We start from the raw sequence: 23,053 nt of genomic DNA on the forward strand, positions 1-23,053 counted from the left end.
AGAGTTTTGAGCCTGGGAGAGGGTTTTTAAGGTTGTTGTTGTTTAATCCTGTATCCTCAGGTAGCTTCACCTCAGTCCTATTTAGAACTCCTGCCCCCTCACTAGCCCATTAAGTGTGCAGCACACACACACACACACACACACACACATGGGACGAAACGTCTCCCGTGTTGCCGAAAAAGAGCAAAAAGAAGACGAGGTCGGTCGGTCGGTCGGTCGGTCGGAGCTCACCAGATGAAGCATGTCAAAGAGTGAGTCGCACGAGCGCTTCCTGGGGTGACTCCACTTGAGAGACGACATGGCCGCTTGCACGCAGACGCCCCACTTTTTTTTTTTTCTTCTAATGGAGGCCGACTTGGCACATGAGCCCCGCGGCGCCCGAGTCCATCTCGTCTCCGGTCGCGATGAGAAAACAAAAGCGAGACGCTCGCCCGCCTCCTCGCGACTCTTTTTCCGACTGCTGCGCTTCTGACCGGCAAGTGCGATAATGCGAGGGAAAGAGAGAGGAAGGAAGGAGTCTGCTCCTCGGCGGGGGTGGGGGGGGGCGGCATGTAAATGCGGAGTTTCAGGAGCGGGAGGGGGGTGGCGGAGGTGCGAGAGAAAGTGCAGGAAAAACTCGTACTGGAGTTTTTGGGCAACTACTCCTGCACCTAATTCATCAAATTTGATGTGAATGAAGAGTTTTAGACAAGGGATGAGGGTTCAAGCAAGGGTTCAAATTAAGGGTTGGAGCGATGGTTAGCGTTTCAAGCCATAATTATAGTTTCAAATTACGTTTTTATAGTCTGCCATAGGTTTCTAATGGGGATGTCAAAATTAGTGCGTTCATTTTGAGTTGATTTAAAGTTCCTTTAACGCCACCATTTTTTTTTTTTTACGTGCGATTATTGACCGTCCCTTACTTGGAAAGCCTGCACTGGGGGAATTCCAGTCGCAACGCAGCAGACACGTCCACGTCAAAATTTAGCAGTAATAAAATTAATAATAATGCATATATTTGTAGAGATTGGGGTCAAGTTGTATTTTACAATTTTAAAAATGTGCAGAATGTCACAAGTTACTTCATGATAAGGATTAGATAGCTCTTAATATGAAACGAAAAATGCACTGAGCTGTCACAAATGCAGTTATGCCATCTAGTGGCAGAAAAATGACCTCAACACAAATCAATATCACTCTGGCTTTTTTTTTTTTACAGTACAGTACATCTTTTTAATTTTAACTCGATTTTATGAATTATTATGAAATTATTGTATCAATGACTAAACGACGCAGCCATATTTCTATTAGTTTAAAATTTTTTCCAAGTTTGGGTTCTGAGGCTTCAAATGAAGGTTAGGTTTACATTTGTCCAAGAAGGTTAGAAATTCAAATTAGGGCTCAAACTAGCTTAAATAGGGTTGCAAGTCAAAGTTAGGGGTTCAAATTAGGGTTCCGAGCATGGGATACAGTTTCGAATTTGGGTTTAAGATTATGGTTAGGGTTTTAAATTGGGGTTTGAATCTACAGTCAGATTTTCAAATTAGGGTTTCAAGCCATAATTATAGTTTCAAAATAGGGTTCGAAGCCTGGGTTCAAATTTCAAATTAGGTTTCCAAATGATAGTTTCCTGTTTCACATTAGGGTTTGAAGCCAAGGTCAAAAATTCAAATGAGGGTTCTAAGCCTGGGATGGGGTTTTGTTTGGATGCAATCCTGGTTGCTAACCAAGTGAAGACTGCAACGCACGCTGCTGGCCTCCCTCGCATGTCCTCTCAAGATAAAATCTCAGTGTGAGTGAAAAAGCGCCAAATGTTGCGTCCAGGCTGGCCGGGAGCGAGCGAGGCGCCACTTAGCACTCGCTTACGTGCCAAAGCAAAAAAAAAAAATGCTTTCGGCCATCTTAAGTTTGCCGCGCCAACGTTTTATAATCACAGCAAATGTGAATCCAATTCTCAAGGCAAGCAAGCATCGCTGCTGCATTCAAGCAAAAGGTTTCACACCTTGACGCAAGCACGCGCTCGGTCATGGAATGAAAGACTTCAGAGCGCGTTCAGAATCCACGTCACATCCACATTGAGGAGTTTTATAAAGTAGCAGTCAACAGCAATATGTGGAAATCCACAATTCAAAGACTTTTTAAAATACATTCTTACCCTTCCCACCTGCTTTAAACACATTTCAACAGAACTTCCTTTACTATCAGAAAGAAGCCTTCCGAGGCGAAAGATGCTTGGGAGAGCGTAAAACTATTTTCTAAAAAAGTAAAAACTCTGCCACAGTTTGGCTTTAGCCACTTGTGCTAGCTAGCTAACCAAACACCCGGGGAGCTCGCTAGCTCGGGAGCTCGCTAGCTAGCTTGGGAGCTCGCTAGCGCCTCAGGCTAAAGCTGTGGCAGGGCTTTTTACTTTCTGGACTTGGATTTGCCACCTTTGATGCAGTTTTGACTTTTTGCTGCATTTGATGAATTTTTCAATGCTGTTCAGGATTTGATTTATTGAACATATAAACATTACAAGATGTGAAAATACTAATTGAAAGAAAGAAAAGAATCATGTCATAGTTCAACGCAAGTTCACATGCTCAAAGGGATTAGGAAGAAATACAAGAACTTAACTAGTCCTACCCCATTTTACTCATATGTCAATACACGAGTAAGTTATTCATTTTCGATAATATATCCAAAAATAAAAAACAAGTTTATGCTCATGTTTATACCTGATTTGTATATTTTTGTAACACCATCGTGTCAAACCTCTTTTTGAACACAGCCAGTGATTCACACTTTTTCAATTCATAATTGTTCCAAAAATTCATTTTATTTGATTAGTAAAAGACAACAATTTTTATTTGCTAAATTAGCTTTAATACTGGTGGAATTTTTTAAGGCGTGTGGAAAAGTACGACGACGTATTAGGTAATATTTCAAGAGAAAAAACTTGCAGATTTATAAAATAATATAAAAAAAAAATTATAAAATTTATAAAGTGGCAAATTGGCGAGAAAAAAACCTCAGAAACTTACAACAAATACACGTAGAGTAGCTTTAGTCTAATTGTTGGTGGTCAATTGGACACTGTTTATAAAATGAAAAGGCAGGATGGAGACGGATTCATTCATATATTTTTGTGACGATCTTTTTAAATTTCAGTTGTGGTGCCTTTATGGGGCTAAGCGTTATATGTTGTGTAGACTAATAATGATTTTTTTTTTTTTTGTATTTTCTAGCTGTTATTAACTCTTTGACTGCCAAAAACGTTTAATAACGTTTAGTAAAATCCTAAGGAGGGCTGCCAAAGACGTTAAAAGTCGTTAACTATGTTGTTTTTGTTTTTTTTTGGAAACGGGTGGAGGAAAGCCTTGGTAGTTTCTTTCCATAGTCCAAACACAAAATTTTCTGTGGACCTTGAAAGATCAGTCAAAATGCTTAAATCAGCTGGCACCCACAGCATCCCTTTTCTGAAAACGCTTGGCAGTCAAAGAGTTAAGGTTTAAGAAGTTTGTTTGCGCCAAAAATGATTAAAAGCAAAAACTGCAACACATTCATTATGTTAACCAACGCTACTGTGTTTATATGAATATGAATTCATTGTAAAAAGCCATTAAAAAGAACAAATGTCGGTTTCCACAAAATGGTGGCCATTTGCAGCGAGAAACAAGTCGAAAACGGAGCGGAAACGGAGCGAAAACGGAGCGAAACGGAGCGAAAATGGAGCGAAAACGGAGCCAACGCAAGAACAAGAGACAACCAAATGCAGCGGTGCCGTTTTCTAACCTTGCATTGGTCCAACTGGCCAAAGATCTCGGAGTCGTCATCCAAACTGTCACCCGAGCTCTCCAGCAGCAGCCCCGCGCTGTCGTCCAGGATCTCCTCTGAGATTCACACAAACAATCAGTTTTGTTCTCAATAAAACCACTCAAAATTAGACTTTAGTATTCAAAGTTAAATGTGGCTTTGGGGATTGAGCCAAAGTTAGGGGTTCAAATTAGGGTTCCAAACCAGGCTTAAGGTTTAAGTTAGGGTTTCAAACAAAGGCTAGGCTTCGAATTTAGGGTTTGAAACCAAAGACTGAGTTTCGAATTCGGGTTCTAAGATGGGTTTGAGGTTTCAAAATAGGATTTCAAACAAGGGTTGCATTTTCAAATAAGGGTGTCAAACATAGATTAGGGTTTCAATTTAAGGTTTAAAACCAAAGTTCAGGATTCAAAATTAAGAGTTCCAAACCAGGTTTAAAATTTCCAAGAAGGGTTCGGGTTTTAAAATGATGTCAAAACAATGACGAGGATTTTAAATTTGGTTTACAAGCCAGGTTTAAGGTTTCAAACAAACATTTTAATTTCGGGTTTGAAACCATACTTTGGGTTTCATGCTAGGGTTAGGGTTATAAATTAGGATTCTAAGACAGTGGTCAAACAAGTTTAAGGTTTTAAAATGAAGGTTTCCAACAAAGGTTCGTGTTTTGAGTTCAAACTCAAATTTAGGTTACAAGTCAGGGTTTCAAATTAGGGTTACAAACCAAGGCTGAGGCTTCAATTAAGGTTGCAAGCCAAAGTTAAAGTTTGAAACAAAGTTTAGGCTTTTAAATTGTAAAATGGTTTCATACCAAGACTAGGATTTCAAAATGAGGGTGTCAAACAAAGTGTGGGCGTTTGTCTGTGACCTCTCACCTTGGCTCTGCGAGAAGATGTCCGTGTAGGGGTCGGCGGCGGCGTCCGAGCGTCGCGGCGGCAGGAAGCAGAGCTGGCGGCGCTCCAGCGGCGGCAGCGCGCTTACGGTCAACGCCAGCGACGACAGCGAGAAGGCCGCCTTCATGTCGGAGAAGTCCAGGCTGCTGGCCTCCTTCCCGTTCAGCTCCAGGATCTCGTCGCCCGCGTTCAGACCTGAACACGTACGCGCACCACATTACGTCAGCACAATTCTGTATGAGGCTCAGATTAGGGTTTCAAACGAGGATTTTAAGTCAGGGTTTGGATTTCCAAAGTTTGAAGCCAAGGTTAGGGTTTCAAGACTGGGTTTCGAATTAAGCATTGAAATATGGGGTAGGATTTCATACAAATGTTTTGAAAACCAAGGTTAGGGTTTCAAATCGGGGTTTCAAGACAAAATCAAGTTTTTAAACCTGGGTAAGGGTTTAGGGTTTCAAATGAGGCTGGGATTCGTCACGTCACAGTTTCAAGTCAGGGTTTAGATTTCAAATTAAGATTTCAAACCAGGGTTTGGATTTTGGTTTCAAGACTGGGATAAGGTTTCAAAGAAGTCATTCAAAAGCTGGTTACGGTTTCATAAGTCGTTTTGAAGCCAACGTTGATGTTTCAAATTAGGGTTTGAAGCTAAGGTTTCAAGACTAGGTTTTCAATTTAGTGTTTGAACACAAGATCACGGTTTCACATGGAGGTTACAAGCTAGTTAGCGTTAGCGTTAGCGAAATTTGTGTTTGAAGCTGCAGTTTTGGTTTCAAGCTTCAGATAGGGCATCAAATTAAGGTTTACAGCTCAGTGTCCTTTCAAGCTGTTCTGCCTTTAGATAAACACACTCGTAAACACACACGCACACACACACGCACACACACACGCACTCTGCTGGTTTGCGGCAAGTGCTTTTGCGCGCGACAGACCTTTGGCGAACGCGAGTCCGCCCGCCCGCACGTCCGTGATGTAAAGCTGCTGCACTCGGTCCTCCTCCACCACCGAGATGGAGAAGCCTGCAGGAGGAAGAGGAAGAGGAAGAGCGCTCGCTTATATAAAACGCTCCAGGGCCGACGGTGGCAACGCGTGCAAATCAATTCACCAGATTTCTCAATCAGTTCACATTGCATGCGAATCAGGAAAGAATATTAATCAGTTTAGAGTTCAAATTACTTCTGCTCAGTTTGCACGATCATTTACATGTGAAGGGCTTAAGTCGGGGGGGGGGGGGTGCACGGATTCTGCCCCCCAACTGTGGTCAACCACCACCAAAATGAAAAACATGAATTAGGGCCAAGCAATTAAAATATCTCTTAGCTGTCAGTAGGCTTTATTTTTTTATTAGTATTTATATTTTATTTATTTATTCTTCAATTTTTTTAGTGTAGCTAAGTACAGTGCTTAACTCACTGAAGCAACACCCTTCACTCCCGGCTGTTTTTACTGGATTTTGACTGATTTTGCAAGGTACACAGAATATTATGTTCTATTGCTATAAAAACATGGAACCTACCAAAAAAAAAAAGATTAGTCTCTTCTTTCATCAGGAAAAAAAAAGTATATTTGTATCTGTTTTCGTTTTGCAGCAATTAGCATTAGAATATAGCTAAGTTTCATCATTATTCACAAATCTGTTTAAAACTGTGGGGGAAATAGCTTTTTTGCAACATGGCCCTGGTTGATCTCTTATACTCTACTGCCACTTGCTGGCCATTTTTGTAATAACTACCATTGCTTTAAGTGTCTTCTTCAGGTCAGAGGCTGCATCAAAGCCTTCTGCATGTTCTAGCATAAAAAAAACACAATTTTTAACATTTACAAGATAGAAGTTAGCGTAAGTCTAGCCTACAAAACAAAAAGGGTTTTGTGTAACAAGCCTGATATTGTTTCCTGTAATACAGATTAATTTATTTATTGAGTTTGTTAAAAATACATGGGAGGAGGGACTTGAAAAATAACAATTGCATATTAGGGGGGAAAATGCTCGCAATGAGATCATTTTTCAAAACCGTCCGACCCGAAAGTGAATCAGTTCCAAATACATCCAAATTCATGTGAAATAGATGTAAATCACTTTAGCTCAAGGGTATAAAATGAATTTAAAGTGAATCGTTTCCTACCGTAACCAATCATGCACGACTCATCTCGGTCAAACTGGACCACTTTTGTCATCTTGGAGCAAAGTTCGACTTCTTTGTAAAGCTGTCGGAAACGAGACAACACACAAGTGAGGAGAGCAAACACAGATCACAACGTCTGAGTCGGTCGGCATTTCAAATGACAGTCCCGAGCGAGCTTCGGCTTTCAAATACCGATTGCAAATCACGTATCGGATTCCAAACGAGTAAAAGTGTGTAAAGGTCACGTACCAGGTCGCACACGTCCTCCTCCGGTTTGGGGATGTAGTACTGCACTCGGTCGTCAATGAGGAACTTGAGCCGAAGGTAGTGCTTGGTGGGATCCAGCTGGTGGGCCTGCATGAGGTCACGTGACCATTAGCATTCACGACTCATCCCATTGTTGTCATGACGTCATCACTTCGGGAGGGCAAAAAACTGATTGCAAACTGATCAAGTCTCAGATGTCGTTTGACCAACGTAGAGCAATTGCAATTTTAGCCGCTTTCTCTACTAGCGCCGATCAAATGTGTGAAGTGTCACTCGAAAACAAGGTGTTACGCCGTGAGGTGAGGGAGAGGGAACGCCAGACGTTCATTTATACTTCAAAATGGAAGGTTGATTCAAAAAAATAGACGTTGGAAATTCAGATTGAATGAAATGACTTTTGCGTGGCGCAGATGTTCCCTTCACGCTGAAATTGATCATTGCGCAACGTAGCGCTGACGTTAGCTTGCTAAATTATTCTGTGGCACCCAACCAGACATTTTATACCGTTAAATTCCATTAAAATTTAGATTTTTACAAGAACAAGAAAAAAACTCAACCTTTTTGCAGAGCAAATACAAACGCAACAATTTTTTTTCATCATCGTTTAAGTGAGCAGTGTTTGGCTTTTAGAAACTAGATTTTACACCAATCTGATTGGCCGGATCAGATGATGTTTAGCATTTTATGCAAAATCAGATGGGCTTTAATGTCCTAATAATTTTCCCAATCAATCAATTACGTTACATCGGCTCCACGAAATAAGACATGTTGCATTTAATGTTTATCACCATTTTTTTTAAGTTTTTGGGGATTTTTTTTTTTTCAGTATTTTTCAATTGAGGTCAATTATAGATGTTTTTTTTTACTGTTCGTGGGCCGGCAACGTTTGGAACGATACGCAGGACAAACAGTATCCCAATCTAAAAAATTGAGTGAATTGATTTTTGTAGGGGGAAAAAATGTACAAAATAAGGTCTTGCATTTAAAAAAAATGTGTTCAGAAGTTTTGTGCCTTCTTTGAATGTTTTTTTTTTGGGGGGCAGAGGAAGAAAAAAACTTCAGTGTACAGTACAGTTTGTTGTTGGCTTAAGATATTGGATCAGATGCATTGAAAAAGTACTTCGGTCAGCATGTTTTGCAAAAATTGAGTGACCAACCTTGCATATCGTTTCCAGCACGCACAGCGCCGACTCTCCGGGCTGGACGATGCTCAGCACTGGCTGGTCGTTAGGCAAACACACCCAGGAGGGGGTGAGGTGGTCCGGCACCCAAATGTCGCTCTCCACGCTGGGCCGAGGAACGGGCGCCTCCTCGATCGGCTGCAATGAGTGAGAGACATACAGAGGTGGCAAATCCAGGTCCATAAAGTAAAAAACCCTGCCACAGTTTAGCTTTAGCCACAGGTGCTAGCTAGGTAGGTCCCATGGTGCTCGTTTACTTGCTAGCTAGCATCAGGGGCTTATACTGTGGGAGGGTTTTTACTTTCTGGACCTGGATTTGCCACCTCTGTTTTTAGCACCAAAACAACCCGGCTGAAACAGGATGCTGTGATGATACGAGAAGCAAATGTGACCGCACACGCTTCACTAGCAGAAGTGGCAAATCCAGGTCCAGAAAGTGAAAACCCAGCTAGCTAAGCCAGCTAGGCACAAAACCGCTAGCTAGCTAGCTGGTAAGAGTGAACAGCAGGTAAACAAGCACCATGGGAGCTAGCTAGGGAGCTAGCTGTGGCAGGGTTTTTACTTTCTGGACCTGGATTTGCCACCTCTGTTTTTAGCACCAAAACAACCCGGCTGAAACAGGATGTTGTGATGATATGAGAAGCGAATGTGACCGCACACGCTTCACTAGCAGAGGTGGCAAATCCAGGTCCAGAAAGTGAAAACCCAGCTAGCTAAGCCAGCTAGGCACAAAACCGCTAGCTAGCTAGCTGGCTGGTAAGAGTGAACAGCAGGTAAACAAGCACCATGGGAGCTAGCTAGGGAGCTAACTGTGGCAGGGTTTTTACTTTCTGGACCTGGGTTTTCCTCTGGAGACAAAATAAGAATGGACTCAACTGGATTCTCATCCAGGGTGTCCATTTTAGGACTTGGAACTTAGAAAAAAAAAATCCTTACCTGGTACTCCTTTGCCGACTCCACATATATTCCATCCGCTGTCCTTTTGACAAGCTCTTCTCCGTCTGCAAAGACCTGCAGAAGACCGACAGCGGACAAATCATTAGCATGTGGAAGCAAGCAAGCGCATGGGGCTTGTCGCCAACCTGGTCGATGCTGGGGTGGGCTCTGGTCTTCTTCTTGGAAGTGGTGTCAAGACCCCACAGGGACGAGAAGCGGCTCTTGCGCTTGCTGCATGAGCGCGACATGGCGTGCGCGCGCCGCCTCACGCCGCTCTCCGTGCGAGCCGCGACCTGAGACCACCACAAAATAAGAACCAGCACTTCAGTGCTAAAAGATTACAGGTTAATTATTAGGGGGGTCAAAATTTGTGTGTTCATTTATTATTATTATTATTATTATTTTTGTGTGTTAATTTAAAGTTTCTTTAATTTTTTTTAACGCGCGATTAATGACCGCCCCTTACTTGGGAAGCCAGTACTGGAGAAATTCCAGTCGCAGCAGCAGCAGACGCGTCCATGTCGAAATTTTGCAGTATTAAGTTAAATAATAATGCATATAAATGTGGAGACTGGGGTCAAGTTGTATTTTACAATTTTAAAAATGTGCAGAACTTCACAAGTTACTTCATGTTAAAGGTGGGACAGCTCTTAATATGAAAAGAAAAATGCACTGAGCTGTCACTAATGTCTTCTACATGCAATTATGCCATCTAGTGGCAGAAAAATGACCAGCACATCAGTATCACACTCGTTTTTTACAATACCGTACATCTTTTTTAATTTAACTCAATTGTATGCATTATTATGAAACTACTGTATCAATGATTAAAAGACACAGCCATATTTCTATTAGTTTGACATTTTTTCCCACTTTTATGTTAACAAGAGTATGAAAAAATGTATTGTACATTTTATTGTACATTTAGAACAGATATAAAATTTGCGATTAATCGTGAGTTAACTGTTGAAGTCATGCGATTAATTATGATTCAGATTCAGAATATTTATTGTCATTGTCACAAGGGAACAACGAAACTTCGATTCTACGCTTCAAAATGTTACATCGCCTGACACCCCTATTAACTCTTTGACTGCCAAAAACGTTAAATAACGTTTAGTAAAATCCTATGGAGGAGTGCCAAAGACGTTAAAAGACGTTTGTTTCAAAACAGAGGTGAAACTAACCATTTTCTATTGTTGCTTACTGAAAAACGGAATAAGGTAGAAACAAACTTTTTTTTTCTGATGAAAGATGAGAGTCCAATCTTTCATTTGGTAGTATGTGTGTTTCCATAGTTCAAACACATAATTTTCTGTGGACCTTGAAAGATCAGTCAAAATGCTTAAATCAGCTGGCACCCACGGCATCCCTTTTCTGAAAACGTCTGGCAGTCAAAGAGTTAATTATATGACACATATTGCATGTGTGCTGTAGACTTTCTTTTACTCTGGATCATTTCTTGACATTTTCGTTCATTTCTAATGGGCCGAAATATCAATCAGTATGATACGGTACAATTATCAGAGTGAAAAGTCCATCGTACCACTTTTTGGCCCCCTCTGGTGGGCGTCGCTAGACAAAATGGTCGCTAACCGCGCAACAATGGAAACTAAATAAATCTTCTTGGCGAGAAGAAAGCAAGCAAATGCTGGCCGTCCTCCACTGTTGTCTTTTGTTTACTGCGAGGCTGAATTCGATGCTGAATTCATTGGCACCTTACGGCGCAGTGGAAACACAACAAGCCCCATCGGGATGGAAGGACGCAACACCGGGCTAAGCTGAAGTGGGCCCCATCGCCTGCCGGAAACGGGGCTAAGCAGGAGCGAAAGTTCAACCGGTCAAACGGGGCCTTAAAGTGCTCGGCTGTGGACAAGAACGTGCGACTAAATGGGGAACGTGTGGGAGCGCCAGAGAGGAAAAATACAAACGTGAATCTCAAAGCCGGCTTGTGTGCAGGAGCTCAAACCACCCACCTGCTTGGCAACGCCAGCGTGTTGGCGGCCATCGATTTTTTTTTTTTTTCCTGGACTGGCTGCTTTTAGCTGCAGGGTCATGTGACCCCAGTGCAGCCGTGGATGCGCACAACAGAACCTCCCAAGCAAACGCCCACCCGGCGCCAAAATAACAGCAGAAACTCAAATTTTGTTCTTTGTTTATGAAATGACTCAAAGATTGATTTCATAGTGCTGGAATGTAACTAAAAATAATAAAAAATTCTCAAAAATATAAAAGAAATTGTAATATTACCATGTATTGTATTGTAATCATAATACGGTGGAGCCCCCACTATTTGCAAGGGATGGGACGGGGCTGGCCCGTGAATAGCGACTCTATATATATATATAGCACATTATTTTTAACCCCAAAATCCTTAAAACAAAAAAAGTGTGAAAAAATATTTTTAAAATATTGACAAAAAATGGCAAATATGATCTGCAAAAAAAATTACAATTCGCAGGTGCCAAACCTTGAGTATATGCAGGTCCCCACTGTATTTATATTGTATTTATATTGGTAAGTAAATATTTAAAATAGAATAATTATTATTATTGCTTTTTTTAAATCATATGCCAATATTTGAAAATGGTATATATAAAAACCCTTAAACAGGGTCACAAAGGGGTGGGAAATCATTAATGATCATGAATATGAAAATAAATAAATAAATATGAAATACATATATAAAATAAAATTTAAATAATTCTAGTCATATAACTAAATTCATAATAAATACATTGCCATGAAAATAATTATAATCAAAGCAGTAATAGATTTATTTTTTATTTTTTTAAAAGACAATAATAATTAATATAGCTAAAAAATAGAATTGTCATAATGGTAATAAATAATAGTCACAAAAATGCATTTAAATAAGCTTACTTAGATAAGATAACCCTAATGGAAGAAAGTCCCATTAATATATAGTGTCAATAACAATTATCATAATAATACCACAACATTTAAATATACAAATCGTTTTGAGATAACTTCCAGAAATTTAGCATACATGCATTTTTTTCCCGTCAGTTTTTTTGTTTGATTGGAAATAGCACTCAAATTGATTTTCTAGTACAGCAACAAAGTGTTTAAAAGAATTAACATGTTTTGGTACATGAAAAGGGACCTTATGGATTGATCCATAAAACCTTACTATTAAACCGTGAAATGATGTTTTTGTTTCCTGTTAGCAGTCAAATTGCACATTTCCAGCGCATTCCCACAAAAGCGACAAATTGGCAAATATTTGTCTTACCAGCGCATGGAAGGACGAGACGGAGAAGATCCCCAGACGGCCCATGGCCAGCTTGGTGGGGCGCGAGGCGAAGGCCAGCAGGCGTTTGGGGTTGGGCAGCTCGCCGCCCTGCAGGCTGGCCAGGTAGCAGCGGAAGCGGAACAGGTCCATGTGGAACTGCTCCAGGTTCTGCTCCCACAAGAAGATCTGCGGGACCACAGCAGGGAAGCGTTGACGCTCGTCGCTCGCTTGCCTTCGCCTTGGACGGCGCAAGTTTTACTGGGGCAGCGCAGCAGCGGAGCGATAGATTGCCCCTCCTTCACGCGTTCTGGCCCAGTTCTGGCCAACGCTATTTGGGAAAGGCGAGCCATCGCTGGCTGCCAAGACAGCAACAATGCCGCGCATTCCTCTGGCTGCCAAAGTTTCATGCCTTTTATCTGTTCACTTGGGCACAATGGGAAAGCTGACACTGACCCAACAGAACCGGCCCGACCGGGAACTATCTAACAGGCCCGACAAAGAGCACTTGATCTCCCTTGAAACGGGCCCGTTAAAGACAATTCATTAATATGGAGAGAGAGAGGCCGGGATGACGGATGCTGCCAACTACATGCTGGGATTTAAACTCGGTGGCCCACAATATTAGGTACACCCTTGCAAACAACAACAGTGGCAAAAACAACTACAATTGAACACATCTAACACACGAGGCGTGATTATTTTTTCTATGGTTGTCATGAAACCATGCATAGTTGTACCTCATCAAATGTTTTTTGCTTTGTTTGCGGTTCATTTGAATTCCTCCAATAAAAAAAAATTGGGAACTACACTTCCTTGGCACACACTTTTGGAAAGTAATAAAGTTACATTTACATCATTAATCATTGTGTATTTGCAAAAAGAACGTTTAACATAAGTTTGAATCGCACTCCTGTCGGGCATGTTTGAGTTCTTTTTACTTTTAACAGCTTAATGCTTTTCAGTAAAGTGCAACATCAAAATCGTATCTTCTTTTTAGGAAAATGCAACATTAGTTTGTCTTCTGTTTAGGAAAGTTAAACATCAATAGTTTGTCTTCTTTTAGCATAAGGGAACCATACGTGGTTTTTCTTCCTTTTAGGAAAGTGAAACATTGACAGTTTGTCTTCTTTTTAGGAAAATTAAACATCATTGCTTTTTCTAATCTTTAGACTAAGTGCAACATGAGCACTATTTTCTTTTTACGACATTTCAACTATTTTCTTTTTAGGATTTTTCAACATCAATAGTTTGCTTCTTTTTAGAAAATACCAGGAGCCTGAATGATCCATCCATTAATTTGTCTTCTTTTTAGGAAAGTGAAACATCAATAGTTTGTCTTCTTTTTAGGAAAGTGAAACATCAATAGTTTGTCTTCTTTTTAGGAAAATGAAACATCAATAGTTTGTCTTCTTTTTAGGGAAGTGAAACATCAATAGTTTGTCTTCTTTTTAGGAAAGTGAAACATCAATAGTTTGTCTTCTTTTTAGGGAAGTGAAACATCAATAGTTTGTCTTCTTTTTAGGAAAGTGAAACATCAACAGCTTGTCTTCTTTTAGGATAAGGGAACCATCCATAGCTTTTCTTCCTTTTAGGAAAATGAAACATCAATAGTTTGTCTTCTTTTTAGGGAAGTGAAACATCAACAGCTTGTTTTCTTTCAGAATAAAGTAACCATCCATAGCTTTTCTTCCTTTTAGGAAAGTGAAACATTGACAGCTTGACTTCTTTTTAGGAAAATGAAACATTGCTTTTTCTAATCTTTAGATTAAGTGCAACATGAGCACTATTTTCTTTTTATGACATTTCAACTATTTTCTTTTCAGGATTTTTCAACATCAATAGTTTGCGTCTTTTTTAGAAAATACCAGGAGTCTGAATGATCATCCATTAGTTTGTCTTCTTTCTAGGAAAGTGAAACAGCAACAGTTTGTCTTCTTTTTAGGAAAGTGAAACATCAATAGTTGTCTCCTTTTCAGGAAAGCGAAACATCAACAGCTTGTTTTCTTTCAGAATAAAGGAACCATCCACAGTTTGTCTTCTGTTTAGGAAAATGAAACATTGCTTTTTCTAATCTTTAGATTAAGTGCAACATGAGCACTATTTTCTTTTTACGACATTTCAACTAATTTTAGGATATTTCAACATCAATAGTTTTCTTCTTTTTAGAAAATACCAGGAGCCCGAATGATCCCGTTCTCATCAGAATTTCAATAAATACAGAATCCCCACCCCAGACGTACCTGATCCAGGATGGTCTTCCTTTTCTTGGCGTCGCTGACGGCCGACAGCTGCATGTCGCCCATCTTCTTCATCTTCTCGTCCATGTCGATCTTCTGCTCCAGCTTCTTGATTTCGGCGCGCACCAGGCGCACCGTGTCCTCGCGCCGGTGCTGTCTGGCGACGGCGGTGGCGCACGCCGAGTGGATGGCCGTGATCCAGTTCTCCAGCTCCGTCTGGCTGCACGTCTGCGCAGAGAGAAAAAAAAAAGGTCAGCGTTTCAAGCCCACATATCAGCGACAATTGGCTTTTGTATTTGATTGAACCTTTATTTAAAACCTGATGTAAAATCTTTTCAAAAGCATGATCTGGTTGACTCTCTCACTGGCTACCGCCATCTAGTGGTGTAAGGTCTGAAGCTCATGATGTGTCACAAATCTTCTATCTTACCTGAAACAAGAAAGCGTCTCCCAAGGAGTTGCTGAGGCAGAAGACAAAGTCTTTTTTGGGGTGCTCCGGTACGGCCTGCACGATGCTGTTGTCCGCCCAGATGGCGTATTTGGGGATGCTGCTGTTGTCGATTCCCGAGCGGCCGTCCGTCTCGTAGAAGAACAGAGTGCAGCCTGAGCGAGGGAGGCCAGAAGAATTGATTATACGCTTGCTTTGAAAGTGGAGACGACTGATCATGAAAGAAGTTTCATTCTGCTCTCCAGGGGCCGAATGTGAGAAGCGCAGTTTGGCAGAAAAATAAGAAAGCTCATTTATTGCAGCGAGTGTTTGTTCCACAGTAGCGGGGGAAGACGGTTTATGCAATTTTCAGATCAACCTTTTCATCATGTTTGTAAACAATCAGCTACAGGGTACACTTCAAGCGGCAGAAAGTGAGAGACTACCAGTGACTTGAACTGAAAAAAATTACCCTCTGCAATATGGACCCCCCTCCCCCCCCTTCTCTTACCCCAAAATCTTGGTGTGACGTCAGCAATTCTTTTAGACACGTTTTGTACAGTCCAAAACACTGAACATACATCGATCATAATGTCCAAAAAAACGCACTTAACTGGCACCAAAATGGATGCGGACGTCTCTCCAGAAGCGCTCAATTAGCAACCGGGGTGCTTACAACGCTTTCTTCTCTTGCGCAGGCCTGTTCTTTGATAATAATGACTTTTACATCGCGCCCTTCAAGACACCAAGGGATACTTTTTTTACATCGAAAAAAAGAAAAACAAAACAGCCAGGATAAGGAGTAGCAGCAGCGTTGCCACTTAGATGTAGCCAGTAAGGCTTATGCTAGCGGCTAGAAGCTAAGCTGTCGATGACGAGAAGCCCCAGCCGCAAAGAAGCCGCTTTTCTTCCCGCTAGCTTGGGCTACATTAGCGGCTAGAAGCTACGCTGTCGACGACGAGAAGCCCCAGCCGCAAAGAAGCCGCTTTTCGTCCCGCTAGCTTGGGCTACATTAGCGGCTACATTAGTGGCTACATTAGCGGCTAGAAGCTATGCTGTCGACGACGAGAAGCCCCAGCCGCAAAGAAGCCGCTTTTCGTCCCGCTAGCTTGGGCTACATTAGCGGCTACATTAGCGGCTAGAAGCTCACTACCACCGGTAGTCCAAACAAACCTCTTCTTCAGAATTCAGAAGTTTGAATCACTGAAATGCTCTGTTTTGTTTTACCTAATTCTTCAAGTTTCAAGAGGAAATTAGCATAAGGCTCGCCTTATTTCTGCGTCGACGTGACAGGACCGGATCTTGCCATCCAAGTGACGGCTAAAGACGTCAAAGATCTATTCTTACTGGACAGGCAGTAAAAAAGTCAGCCCTCCGTCTCCCTTCCAAGCAATTCATGTCGCCAAACATCTTTTTAAGTGACATTTCGAAGACAGAGAAGATGACTAAAAACATCAGCCAAGCTAATGACCCTGTTTTCTCAAATGTTGTGTTCACTGATGGTGCCGTGGAGTTTTTACCACCCGGAAGTACGTGTGACTTCATGGTGAAAACCTTTGTAGTGTTTTGATGTGAATGTTTCACAAACCTTTGAGGGACACCCAGTAGCTCTTCCACTTGCGTCTGGCGGCCGACTCCACCTTCTTGCTCTTCTTGTGCACCAGGAAGTTCTTGACGGCCAGCCTCCCCGCCTTGCGCACCGTCCCCTGCGCGCCCACGCCCAGAAGCGCGTCCGACTGGTAGGCGGAGCTCATCGTGCTCTGCTCGTCGCTCAGCACCTCCTCCAAACTCTCCGTCTGGCACGAGCTCATCTCCAACTCTTGCCGGAAGTTCTCGTAGACGCCCTGGGCAGAGTCGGCCATCCCGCCGCCACTTCCGCCGCCGCATCCGCCGTTGCTGCTCCCGCTATCGCTGCCGGCGGCCGCCGAGCAGACGGAGTAGGAGGCCGACATGGTCTTGTAGCGGCGGGATTCGGCCTCGGCCGTCACCCCGTCGATGCCGCTGTCCTCGTACTCGCTGCCCTCGCCAGCGGTGACGTCCTGTGGGGCCCGTGACGGGTGAGACGGCATGATGACCACGTACACTTCATCACATTCCAGTCGATCAGATCCTTAGTTTTTCTTCCAGGTTTTTCTCTATTCAGGGTCAACTTTTTTGGTAAAATTTTGGCATAGGCTTTTTTATGTCCTTCCTGACTTCAACCCTCCCTTTTTATCCAGGCAGTGAGTTGAAGGCTAGGCAACTTTACCTCACCTGGTATTCCCATCCGAGGACTAACTAGACCTGACCCCCGTCTCAGAAATTAAGCGTCTCAAGAGTTGCAAAAACAAGTCGCCTGGCACAAAAAGTTTCTGTTCTAAACGGGACCACCGCTGTTGTTCAAGTGCAGGCTGCCCTCGTTGTGGCACCGCCGCGTCTGACCCCCCTTTCTCACCCCCCACCCGTGCTGCTACACACATGTCCAAAGGCTCCTGGGAGATGGAATTGGGGCGCAGAACTCGGTATCGCCGTCCAATCACGTGATCCAATCATGCGCTGTGGAGTTCCATTCAGTAGGGTTTTAAGGGGGGGGGGGGGTGCCAAGGCTGACAAGGCCACCATGCACAGTATTTTTACTGTGACACTCTTCCACGGGCCTCCGCTCATTAACATGACAAAAGGCAAAACATTTCAAACGGGGAGTGACTTCAACCTCACCGCCTCCCCCAATGTCTCTCTTTTGCACCAAGAAAAACAAGCAGCGGGGAAAATAGGAGCTTTCCTCGGACTGTTAATCTGATTGTGCAGCTTATGCAGCAGAGGAAACACTCAGACACAATGAAAAGAAGGAATAAATGAGATGTGGGGGGTGCCGGGTGGGAATGCAAGGTCTTGTTTGCATTGCCACCAGGCTGCATTTGGATTCGATAATCGGTCTATCCCTGGTAAAAAGGCCGATATGCGTCAAAATGCCAAATATCGGCGCCGATAATCGTCAAAATGCCAAATATCAGCGCCGATAATCGGTTTATCCCTTAGTAAAATAAAAAGTCCAGTTCCCCCCAAAAAATCTGCAAAAAAAATTTTCATGATAATATGCAGGGTTCAACTGTAAGCACGTCAGGTCTTTTCCAGAACATGAATGTACAGAAGACGTTTGTTACCTGGATGGTCTGCGCCCTCCTGCCCTGCATGCTGGCACTCATGGCGGCCTGGGGTCCGCGCGGACCTTCAGAGAGGCAATGCGAGCGTCTGCACGGCAGCGTGAAGGCGCTGTATGTGTTGCCGTCCTCCTCAGAGATCTTCTCGTCCCCGCCCTCCCCGGCGACCCGCTTGCCGTCTTGCCATTTGGTGTAGCGGCCGTGGGGTTGCCTGCAACCGGTGGTCTTCTGGCTGTAAAGCTCGTCTAAGGAGTTGACCCGGTCTGTGGAGTCGGCAGGGCTGGACTGCAGCGGGCCTTCGCAGTCCATCAAGTCCCGCTCGGCGCAAGGGGTTATCATCTCCTCCGTGCTGGTCAGGTGGTCTTGGCTGAGGTCTGACAGGGAGAAGTCCAGGCTGTCGTCTCTCCACGTGTCCGCCGACTTGGATCGCTTCTTCTTGAAACCGGCCGCCTCCTTGGAGCAGTCCCGAGCGTCCTGGAGGTACGTCACCTCGCCGGCGTACATGTCCTCATCCTGCACCTCGTCGGCGGTGGGTCCCGGAAGGGTGATGAGCATGGCGTTGCCGTGCGCCGTGGGGATGGCCAGGTCGTTGTGGAAGGACAAGGGCCTGAGGTTCATGGCCACGCGGTCCACCCAAATGGGGCTTCCAAAGTCCGGCAGGATGTTGGTCTCATTGAAGGGCTCCAGGCCATTTTCGGCCAAAGACTGCGGGATGCTGGGGGTGCTGCTGGAGCGCGTGCTGGCCTCGGAGTTCCTGTGCTCCACCTTGCCCGACGAGTCGTGCCGGCAGCGCCGCGACTGCTTGTTGGAGATGCGAAGTGAGCGGGACATGTGCTTCCGTGACAAATAGCCACGTTCCGTCCCGAAGAAGGCATCCTCCCCGTGCTGGCTCTCCGCATTTCCCATGATTCAGCGGCTGAAGAGCATCGAGAGTGATGAAGAATGATGACGCGTCAAATGGCGAGTGCTGCGTTAGCCTACCTGCAAGATGAGCGCCACTTCTCGGACATGTTGCTCGTCAACCAAACGTCAAATTCTGCCAAACCTGCAGAGCTGTAAAGAGAAGACCAAATACACGAGTGGATATGAGTGCTAGCGAGGCATTGAGCAGATTGAGTTACTTTTACCCAAGCTTGGGTTCATTATTTTGAGCCAGCGGATTGCTTGAAGATTGGATTTGGGCAGACTGAAGAGCTGAAGCTGGCACAATTTTAGGTGTACTGAAATTGAAATATACATGTTTTTAATGCTGTGGCAAACCTTGACGGGAAATTTTCTTAGAAAATGTTGGTAATCCTATTTTTTTATTTTTTTTATTACAAAAGCGTATTGCATTCAATTGAAGAAAGAAAAAAAACGGACTAATTTTGGGGGCATCTTTGTTTGTTTTGTGCAATTTTTTTCTGTCATAAAAAATATTCCTAAAAAAAAAAAAGAAAACAAAAAACAGGGAAACATTCAGAAAAATAAGGGGGGAAAATTCAGTAAAACAGAAAAATATATTCATAAAAACATAACAAAAATAAATACACAAAAAAAATTGTCAAGATTTTTTTTTTGGGGGGGTTAAGCGTATTGCATTCACTTCCTGTTTTTCAGATTATTTTTCGGATTTGAAAATATTCAGTAAAACAGGAACAAATATTCAATAAAAAATACACAAAAAATACAAAGCAACCCCCCAAAAAATGTCAGATTTTTTTCAAGTGAATGCAATGTGCTTCCATAATTTATAACCACAGCTATACTGATAAACCCATTTATCTGTAGCTTTAACTAGGGGTAGTTTTTACCCCTTGATGGATCGAAATCTCAAGCAAACGTGCTGGTTCAAATCCTCAACCGAATAAATGGCCCAATATTAGCTTGGTTGGTTTTGGACCCAGTGTTGGGTTGGCCATTTCACCCAATTCGGGTTACTTGTGACCCAGCTGTTCTATAGGGTATATTTGGGAATTCATTTTCAAAAATGACCATTTTAAAGTGCCAACCCTGGCAGAAATATCAATTGATCCACTTTGTGAAAATGGAATTTTTGTCACAGCTCTATTGTTATTTGATGATGATTAAATCACATACAATGAAATGTGCCTTGCAAAAGGTTGCATGCATGCGTCATCCATGCTATAGACTTCATTCATACCAAGCGCTCGAGCTCCCCTTAAAGGGGCCGGCCGGGCGCGCACCGCACAAATTGTCAGCACGAATTCTTCTGGCTATATTTGGAACGCAACAGAGCAGCCATAAAAGCTTTTTGAGAGTTGCTCACATGGATGAAAGGAGTTGTATGAACTCCCTAAGTGCCTTGCTTAGCCCATAAACCGCAACATGAGCATGCGTTATTTTTACAGAGGGGAAACGATCCCCTCTGCCAACATCCAACAAGCACCCGACAAATGGAGGATGTTATGAGCGGACTCCACTTTGGTCATAATGTAGCGACCTGCCTCAAGGCTGCAAACAAAAAAGCAAAAAAGTGTCCTGGGATTCTCAACAGATGGGGCAAGAAATGAACTGACCCGTCCTCCTAATGTGTGCACCCATCCTCTTGGAGGACAGCATGCTTGGGGGTGCGCTCCATTCGCCATGTGAAGCCAGCACAGGCGAGTGGGAGCCCAACCCTCTGCCGCATGCATTCACAAGTCGGGGTTGTCTGAGAGGGGGGGGTTACGTAAACTGCTACTGACCCCGTTTCCCCCCCCCCCCTACTTTTTGTTGCGCCCTTTCCCTTCATTCTGCTCGCTCATCACCTTTCGCTTGCACCGCAGTGTTCAATGTTTGATGCCCAAGGACGGCCAACCTTTCTCGTCAGCCCACAGCTGATTGGCTGTGACATTCAGGAGGGGAAACCAGATGAGGGGAAAAAAAAGGCAAACTCATCTCTTTATGACTGGGAGCTACAAATGCTGTCGTCACGTTTACACCACACGTAAAGATGGAAGGGTTTCATGGAAGGGTCGAGAAAAAGTTAAGATAGATCCAGAAAAAAAAGAGAGAGTAAAAAACAACTGGTAGGGTACTTTGTGATCCATACATTTACCAAACAAGTTGAAAACCTTTTTTTTAGACAAATACGATCTTATACCCCTCAAAAAATATATATTTTGGTAAAAAATGGAACCGACCCACTACACTGACACATTTTGGGCTTTTTTGTATCAAAAATAACCCAATTTTTGTGTTGAATCAAATTAATGCTGTCACTATCAAATATTTTTAGAATTGATTAATCTATCAATTATTCAATCAATTAATCGACTAATCGGATTCATTTTAATTTTGCAATAAAGTGTTTTACAAATGTTTTTCATTTAAATAAAAAAAAAAAGAAAGAAAAATTGTCAACTTGGCCAATCCATTTTAAACTCATAATTTTTTGTTTTTTTTTGTTTTGACCCAACGGTTTTAAAATGGTCCAAAATCTCATTTGATTTTGTTTAAAATTAAAATAAAAAAATAAATAATCACCATGGATGAAGAAAATGGAGCCAGATGTCCTGACAGGTCAGAAAATGACATCACATCTCACAATAGGTCAATTTGTTTTCTATGATCTCACCATGGCTCAAGATTTTGGTCAACTCAACTCAAACAAAGTGTTGTACTTGAACTAAAATCAGTCTTACCGTCAAAATGTAAAACAAAAATAACATAAATTAAAATATATAAGTAGATAATAATCAAAGGTGGCAAATCCAGGTTCACAAAATAGAAACCCTGCCAGTTTGACTTTAACCCAGGTGCTAGCTAGCTAGCTAGCTCCATTGGTGCTCATTTACCTGCTAGGGAGCTAGCTGGCTAGCTAGCTAGCTAGCATCAGGGGCTACAGCCAAACTGTGGCAAGGTTTTACTTTCTGGACCTGGATTTGCCACCTCTGGCAATAAGCAAATAAAATGAATACAAAATAAAAAGCACAAGCAGTAGGTCAGTGAATAAGTAAATAAGTATGAATATAATTATTAACACAAAACAGACACTATAAAACCACTAGATCGAGCAACTGACCTCTAATTGCACTTTCACGGGCTTGTGTATTGGAATGCAGTGGTCATCTACAATCATAATATCATAATTAATCACGCATCATTGATTAAATAAAAGGCATTTCAGTCTAGAAAAAAAGTAATAAATAACACAAAAAGGCTTCAAATGAGCAATTATAACAACAAAACAAGTTTTGTTTTTAACATAGGGCTACAGCGAATAACAAATCAACAGCACTTTTATCTCACCTTTCTCAACATCACAAGTTGTGAAAGAGCTCCTTCCTCAATACCGGCTAGTCGTTTTTATGATGTCACCTTTTCGCAACGTCGACAAGTTCATGTGTTTCAAGGCGAGAAGACAGCTTCAAGCAATGAGGATAACATGATGTCACGCAAGCCTTTAACATCAAAGCAGTTTGTCCGCGTAAGTAAATGTGCGCGTTGACGATACAGATTTAGATCTCCATTTGGAAGACACCTGATTCCGATCCCAAGATAACCAATTTCATGCATTTTTTTCTTCATGAACCCACTTTCTAGTCCAGTTTGTCTCGTTTCAGAACAAACAGCACTGGAATTTGCGGTCGTGATCTGCGTGACAGTCGCGCATCGCAATTTACGAGCATCATCCCTGAAATATGCGTCACGGAACATTTGGGACCCCATTATTATTAAAGAGCACCTGATATTTGACAAACACTCGGGCCTGTCGGAGCACGAGCCGCCTTTGCCGGCTTGCTCCATTTTGGAAGAAGCCCCAAAAGGACGCACGCTGTCAAGATGATGGAAAGACTGAACATTTGGCCGCAAATCTGACATACGTGGGCACACTGACTGT

At 42.7% G+C, this 23,053-nt stretch overlaps 1 protein-coding gene and 1 long non-coding RNA gene across 9 annotated transcripts in view; one reads left to right on the forward strand and one right to left on the reverse strand.

Moving 5' to 3' along the window:
• The window catches only part of LOC144052042 (uncharacterized), a 43,039-nt gene extending 28,147 nt beyond the window's left edge, over window positions 1-14,892 (forward strand). The window contains exon 5 of one of the 3 annotated variants that reach the window (XR_013294124.1): window positions 14,591-14,892. This is a non-coding gene — a long non-coding RNA (uncharacterized LOC144052042). Of the gene's footprint in view, window positions 1-8,226; window positions 8,856-12,427; window positions 13,235-14,590 lie in introns of those variants that run through there. The other 2 variants (XR_013294122.1, XR_013294123.1) reach the window with 2 other exon arrangements.
• Window positions 1-23,053, reverse strand: part of LOC144052036 (rho guanine nucleotide exchange factor TIAM1-like) — a 54,298-nt gene that overhangs the window by 10,570 nt on the left and 20,675 nt on the right. For 4 of the 6 annotated variants that reach the window (XR_013294119.1, XM_077565785.1, XM_077565788.1 and 1 more), the window contains exons 2-15: window positions 19,210-19,281; window positions 18,232-19,144; window positions 16,677-17,127; window positions 15,092-15,264; window positions 14,665-14,889; window positions 12,425-12,610; window positions 9,315-9,461; window positions 9,169-9,243; window positions 8,209-8,370; window positions 7,034-7,138; window positions 6,785-6,866; window positions 5,594-5,680; window positions 4,647-4,859; window positions 3,754-3,851 (exon numbers count right to left, since the gene is read on the reverse strand). Coding sequence is in view for 5 of the 6 variants with exons in the window: in XM_077565785.1 (XP_077421911.1) it covers window positions 3,754-3,851; window positions 4,647-4,859; window positions 5,594-5,680; window positions 6,785-6,866; window positions 7,034-7,138; window positions 8,209-8,370; window positions 9,169-9,243; window positions 9,315-9,461; window positions 12,425-12,610; window positions 14,665-14,889; window positions 15,092-15,264; window positions 16,677-17,127; window positions 18,232-19,134 (2,907 nt within the window). In the remaining variant the exon portion in view is untranslated. Of the gene's footprint in view, window positions 1-231; window positions 492-3,753; window positions 3,852-4,646; window positions 4,860-5,593; window positions 5,681-6,784; window positions 6,867-7,033; window positions 7,139-8,208; window positions 8,371-9,168; window positions 9,244-9,314; window positions 9,462-12,424; window positions 12,611-14,664; window positions 14,890-15,091; window positions 15,265-16,676; window positions 17,128-18,231; window positions 19,145-19,209; window positions 19,282-22,461; window positions 22,526-23,053 lie in introns of those variants that run through there. The other 2 variants (XM_077565787.1, XM_077565789.1) reach the window with 2 other exon arrangements.

The sequence above is a fragment of the Vanacampus margaritifer genome, chromosome 5 (genome assembly GCF_051991255.1).
Source record: "Vanacampus margaritifer isolate UIUO_Vmar chromosome 5, RoL_Vmar_1.0, whole genome shotgun sequence".
Taxonomy (NCBI): domain Eukaryota; kingdom Metazoa; phylum Chordata; class Actinopteri; order Syngnathiformes; family Syngnathidae; genus Vanacampus; species Vanacampus margaritifer.